The sequence below is a fragment of the Anarrhichthys ocellatus genome, unplaced genomic scaffold (genome assembly GCF_004355925.1).
Source record: "Anarrhichthys ocellatus isolate YVR2014 unplaced genomic scaffold, GSC_Weel_1.0 scaffold3, whole genome shotgun sequence".
NCBI classification, from domain to species: domain Eukaryota; kingdom Metazoa; phylum Chordata; class Actinopteri; order Perciformes; family Anarhichadidae; genus Anarrhichthys; species Anarrhichthys ocellatus.
Window position 1 is genome coordinate 480328 of NW_022280033.1, and position 6848 is coordinate 487175.

A 6848-nucleotide genomic window follows, 5' to 3' on the forward strand; every position below is an offset into this window, starting at 1 on the left:
CCCCCCCCCCCCCCCCCTTTAAGATATTTTACAAGTAAAAACACTGAAATTAAATAATTAAAAAGATACAGTCAAGTGACGAAGTAGCTTGAAAAGACTGATATCATAACGACTCTTTTTTCTTCTCCTTTTAACTGCAACGTCACCCCCCCCCCCCATTAAACCCAGTTGTGCTGTACCTCAAACCCACTGGTCTCCACATTCAGACAGAGAGGGCTGTGCTGCATCACTTCATGCAATAATATCACACGGGTTTATTGTAGCACTGCTCTCGTCTCACAGGTATTTATATTACAGACACGTACCGTAAAAGTAAAAGCAGGATAATAAAAATAAAAAACATTGTGTGTGAGTGGGTCAGTTTGAGTCAGTATAAAGTTGGTACGAAGGCATCGCAGGGCCTCTTAAATCTGCCGGGTCTCTGCGGTTAATTTGACCAAAACAAAACAACCGGAATCGTGATTCAAACGTTTAGGAAAAGATCATATTCATAACCATCATAATAATGAGATACATTTCTTTTATCGGCTACATTTGTTGGTTGTGTTTTTGTGTTTCTGAAGTGACAATCATTGAAGCACACACTTCTCCTCTTTCTTGGCCATCTTTCCTTTGTTCTGCTCCAGCGTCCTCTCCAGGTGCTCGTCCTCCTCCTCGGCCCTGAGGAGGGCAAAGGTGAAGAGGTCAGATGTGGTCGGATGGGGGAGAAAGCGGGGAGAAGGAGGAGGTGCACACGCGCACACACACACACACACACACACACACACACACACACAGGTAACACAGTCGGTGCCACTGTACCTGGCACCCTGTTGGCCAATCTGGAAGAGATCCCGCCTTAATGCAGGTGTGCCTCTGCCACACGAACGCAACTACTGTTTAACTACGGTTTCTGGGGAACCTTCTGGAAATGTAAAGATAGGCAGCAGACGCTGTCTCGCTCCACTCCCCACAGGGGGTTCGTTGGATGTTAGAGTCGGACCGTGTCGGAGGATTGTGGGTAACTTACTGTTTCTCCTGGGCGTCCAGGTCTCTGACCAGCGCGTCCCGTTTGTTGACCAGTATGACCAGCTCATCCAGCAGCAGCTGCTCTCGTCTCTTCTGGGCCTCCGTCTTCTGCCAGTCTGCAACGACACCACGAGAGACACAGTAAACACTTTGTCACATGGATGAAGAGGTGAATTTGTTTGGAACTCGTGATCGATGAGTTCAAGATGAACGTAAAAGAACATTTCTACGAATCGTCACCTCGGGTCCTCCAGGAATAGAATCGTTCCTCCTGAGCTCCTCTAATCAAACTGTTTTTCTGGACGTGGCTTCACTTTGAAGGACTACAGCTTCAACGTTGACAATCTGCTTGGACACTTTGGTTATTAACCTGCTGGACTGTGGAGACCAGACCAGTTCCACGTGTGGACGAGTGTGTGATACCACGTGTAAACACACACCGGCAGGTTGCGTGTGTGTGTGTGTGTGTGTGTGTGCACAGTGAGGATGTGTTGACTCGAGCAAACACGCTTTAAGGATATTATTGTTTGCTTTGAGGAGTCTCGTTCTCACGGGAAAATGCTGCTCGTATTAGAGTCCTCCATCATCATTTAAAAAACAGATGAATTAGCTTTCTGTTTAAAAATAATTTCTTTCTATTCATTTGTATTTTAGCCCAGTGAGTTTGAAAAGTTTTTGGGTCCATTTCTGAGGTTTAAGTTCAGTAAAAATCATCTTAAGATTGAAACTTTGTTTGTTTTTCATTTAGTTTAAGATTTAAACTCTTCATCTCTCACCGAAACATCTAAATAAATACAAAAATCGAAAAGCCAAACAAACAAACAGGTGAGCCCCCCCGCCCCCGAGTCCCGTCTCCCTCAGTTCTCCGGGGTCTTTGCAGGAAGAGGCCCCACAGGGCCCCACAGGGTCCAGGTGGGACCCCGAACCAAATCCCTTCAGCCTCTCCCCAGAGGGGAGCGCTTCACTCCCCCTGGGGCTCAAATATCCGCCTGGCGCCCTTGGCTCCACATTCACCAAAACACCAGGGCGGCACTCCCCCCCCCCCCCCCCCCCCCCCCCCACACACAAACACATCACAACTACATCACAATTAGTCAGTTTGTTTACCTCTTTTCTGTTCACATTAAACAACAACACAGCATCTATTTAGCAAGAAAAACAAGACTTCCACATGAATTAGCGGCGGCACAAAAGAAACGTAGCGTAGCATCATTTTAAGTGTGAAACTGGAGCTGCTACTCAGCTCAGTGTGAGAATCGTTTATTATAATAATAATAATAACACACACTTCATCCGAGAGGATTCAAACACAGCGGAGACAACTTATGAGAGCAACTTCTCCCCTCTATCAATATTTAACCGCCGATTGATTCGACAATAAAAGGAATGTTGTAAAATGTCACTCCCAAAATAAGTGTGGCTTTATTCAAAATAAATACCCCCCCTCCTCATTGAGTAAAATTGCAGCAGTGTGTGTGTGTCACGCTGGGGCCAGTGTGTTTGTCCTGAAAGGTCTGCTCTCTCTTCATTGGGCCCCGCTCGGCCCTTTGAAGTCGACCACAGAGCGAAATGAACACAGACCCAATATTTGGCTCTCTAGGTTCCTCTCTTCCTTTCCTCCCTCATTTTTTTTTCTTCTTCTCAGGGAAGCAAATTGACTCTCCTAATAAGCCTGAATATCTAAAGAGTGCTTTTGTTTCTCTTTTAAAGGTTAGTTTAAGGTGTGATGAGTCATCATCGTTAGACGATTGTGAGACAGGAATGTGAATCCATATCCGCCATAACTCCACACTCTTTCCCACAATCCTCTCTTTCTCCACAAGGCCGGCCCACAAGTAAAAAAACAGAGGTATGTTAAAACAAAACCTTTCTTCTTGATCCTGCCCTCCTTCTCCTTCAGAGCACATCTCAGCCAAAAAGCCAAAGTCCTGCTGGAGGGGTGAGGGTTACGGGGGAGAGAGCTAAGCACACTGCTGTCAATCACACGTCGCAGAGTCCCGCCCCCCTCATTAGGAAGGTAAACAATAAAGAGAGCCGATGAGAGACGTGACCAGGCAACACCAGAGCAGGGCAGGCTGGGTAACCAGACACCCGGGAACAAACAAAACAGCCTGCAGCCACTCAGAGACCCTCCCTCCACCTAAGCCCCGCCTCCCCCATCAGAGAGAGACAGAGAGAGAGAGAGAGAGAGAGAGAGAGAGAGCGAGCAAGAGAGAGAGACAGAGAGAGGACTCACATGGTGGGTGCGTATTCAGATAACTCTCGCCGTGCACGCCAACGGTAACCATGTGAGTCTGCACAAGGCACACAAGAATGCGCCGGTTCAAATCCCCATGAACACCCTGCCCCCCCCCCCCCAAACCTCCTCCACCCGGTTTCTCCAACGCTAAATTTATTCAAGAGAGCAAACTGGTCCAAAGCCCCTCTCTCTCTCCCCCCTCTGTCTCTCTATCACACACACACACACACACACAAAGTACGACGACGTGACATCAGAGGATTTGATTTTCATAAAAACGTTCTCCGGACGTTTAGGACTGAAAACGTCTCTTTTCTCTCTCGCCCTCTCCGCCTCTTGTTCTTTGGGGGAAAAGGCCTCAAAAAGCTGGTTTTGGCCGACGTCCAAGTGGAGTCAAGAGACAGAAAGTGTCACCAGAGGAGAAGAGACTCAAAACTTAACAGCAACCAGGAGATTTGATTCTCTGTGACGTCACGTAAAAACTATTTCCTCTGGATCTGATCTAATTGAGACTGATTATATATTTTTTTATCTAATTTTTCCGACTTACAAGTATCGTCTGTGCATCTAAACCTTGATCATCTTCCTCCTCTGAGCTCCTTTAGTGCCCAAAAACTATTAAAACGCATCAATGTTCCTTCATTTTGAGTTAATTCCACTTTCACCGGCCTGCTGCTGTAAATACTCACAGAGCACCACATGTGCACCACAGAGGTCCGATGCTTTAGGAAATATCTTGAGACACGACTTTAAAGATTTACGTCTTCAGGAGCCAAAGAGACCGAAAGACTATTTTCATGGAATTAGTTGACAATAAGAAATATATAGAATGTCATCGACTTTACCGTCTAACCCCAGGACACTGAAGTTTAAAAGTCAACAACTTCAAATATTTCATAATGCAGCAAACAAATAGTTTCATTGTTCATTAATCTGTTTTCTCGATAAATCGATTAGTCGTTGGTCTATAAAATGAGACGATATTCAGTTTACTGTCACAGAGGAAAGAAACCACAAATATTCAGTTAAGAAGCTGAAACCACAGTTATGACCTTTGTTCCTAAAGGAATTACACAAACTGATTATCAAAAACAGCGGTTGATTAATTTTATAGTGGCTGCAGCTATAATCTTTAATGAGACACAAGTTAGTTTATGAGACACTTAAAGAACTTTATCTTCTCTCTTTGTGTCCCCTGAATGAAGCAGCACAAACACTGCTAAATAAATTATAAAAAAAGACGTTATTTTCCTAAATTTCCCCCCAAAAAACTCCAACAACTCGTGGAACGAAGCTTCTTGTTATCAGCGGTTCCAGTCAACTAGCAACCCTGAAAGAGTTGGCGACATCATCAAAAGTCGCCCATGTGATAGGATTCCACAGTGCACCTAATCAATCAGGGTCTGTAGCGCGCCGCCCCGATGTGTTACAAAGCCCAAATAGATTTACAAATGGGAAGTGTGTGTGTGTGTGTGTCGGGGGTGTGGAGAGGGATAAGCTCCTGCATAGGATTACATATTGATTTTAAACATATAAAAAAGCTTATCATATCAAACCGTAACAGGGAAAACTCTGGGACCCGGCTATGCATAAATCCCTTTTAGATGGCGAGAGGGCGTCCACTTTAAAACACAAACACACGCACACAAACACACACACACACACAAACAGGCACTCGAAGGCAGTCAAGACACAGCTTTGCGTGCACACATAGGTGTGAATCGGTGAGCAGATAAAGAGGGCATAGTGGATCAATTTTGTGGCGGTGGAGATGAGAGTGTGGCATACTGATGGCATTTTTCCTGCCTGGCATCTCACCAAGGAGGTACAAGGGAGGCGGGTTATCACCGAGCTCGTAAACGACATCAACGCCCGGACCGACAAGCCCCCCCCCCCCCCCAATAACTGTTTTATTCTGCAACAGCTGTGAAATCAAACTCAGAAAACCTTTTTTTTTTCCTTTCACAATGTTTGAGAAACATCTTCTCTTTGTTTAATCCGGATTGTGAAGCTCAGAAGCTTTAATGATGTCGGCCACTAAGAGTCATGACCTTTCTGTATTTATATTAATGGGGTTTTTGCAGGCGGCAACATCTGCAGAGTGAAGTCAATGCTTCATGTGTTAAAGCTGCATTCTCTCAACTGACCATCAGGGGGCGAACCCCCCCCCCTAGTTTCAAGTCTTCTTCAATACAGCATGATGTTCATTTAGTATGGACATCATGCTGTATTGCATCATTTATTATGGTCCATTTAGGGTCAAACAGACCATAAAGCAGGGGATGCTTTAGGGCGGGGCTACACAGTGATTGACAGGTCTCTAACAGAGACGTATACGGCGTCTCTTCATCACTCCTCCTCAGTCCAGATATGGACACTTCCTGTTCACTGGCTGCAAAAAAACAACATGGCGACGGCAAAATCGCTGAACTCGAGGCTTCATAACATCAGTCCACAATTCGATGTGTGACGTCACGATGACTACATCCACTTCTTATACAGTCTGTGGGTTTTTAACTATTTCTGCATCTAAACCTCTATATCGGTTAAAGTCTCCATTGGAGTTGAAGCTGATTGTTAAGATCAGCAAAAATAACTTTATAAGAATATTCTTTAATTTAAATAATCATGAAATGTTAAACTCTCTGCAGTATTTTCCTCTTCGTTTCCGTTCCCTCTCTGTGACTTCTATAGGTGATTGAAATAAGATCTTCTAAGTCATAAGAAAAGATACAAAACTTTTGAAGAATATCGTCTTCAGAGTTGATTTCAGAGGAATCCTCTCCTCCTGACTCCCTCTTTCCACCTCAAAGCACTTCCTCCCTCTCATGTGTCTGAGTGTCACGCAGCTCAAGTCAGCAATAAGAATGCAGAATGAAACGTCATGAGTCAAACTTTTTCTTCTTCTCTGTTGTTCTGGTCGGCAGCGTCAAACAGAGACCGGACCGAGCAGCTAAACCCAGCAGGCAGTTAACTTAATGTCTGCTGCTTTTAACTCTCATCACAATCTAAACTATCGTGTTTATATACTATATTATTATACCGACTATTCTGTATGTCTGTGTTTACTCAATGCAACTGGACAGCTGACATCTGTTTATGCTAATATGCTCAGACAGGAGCTGTTAGCATTGTTAGCCAGTTAGCCGTAGCGCACATTGACCTGGACTGTGATGATGATGGAGACTGAGAGGAGAGAGTCCGTTACAGGTGTATCTTTTTCTCAGCAGGTGTGTGTGTGTGTGTTAGTGTAGGTGTATCTTAGTGATGTGTGTGTGTGTGTGTGTTTTCTGACTCGCAGTGCATCTCTCTCTCTGTGTGTCATCGACTGGCCAACCAAATCAACAATTACTCGCACGCCGACCATCGCTCAATGGACCTGACCAAGCACCAAATAAGAGCTGGGGAGATGGGCAGCGAACACACACACGTGCACACACACACCCCCGCACACACACACAAAAAGACAGACACACAGGTGGACACACAAACACACCCGAGAGATGTAAACACACAGATGCGGACAAACAGATCGTCTCTCTCTCTCACTTACACACACAGACACACACACACACACACACACACACACACACACACACAC

The 6848-nt window shown here is 45.0% G+C and overlaps 1 protein-coding gene across 1 annotated transcript in view; it reads right to left on the bottom strand.

The window, feature by feature from the left end:
- Positions 1-9: 9 nt before the first annotated feature.
- Positions 10-6848, bottom strand: part of ehbp1 (EH domain binding protein 1) — a 132778-nt gene continuing 125939 nt past the window's right edge. Inside the window, exons 25-26 of the mRNA XM_031840771.1 lie at positions 1010-1124; positions 10-660 (exon numbers count right to left, since the gene is read on the bottom strand). Of these exons, the coding sequence (XP_031696631.1) occupies positions 570-660; positions 1010-1124 (206 nt within the window). The 3' untranslated portion in view covers positions 10-569. The remainder of the gene's footprint in view (positions 661-1009; positions 1125-6848) is intronic.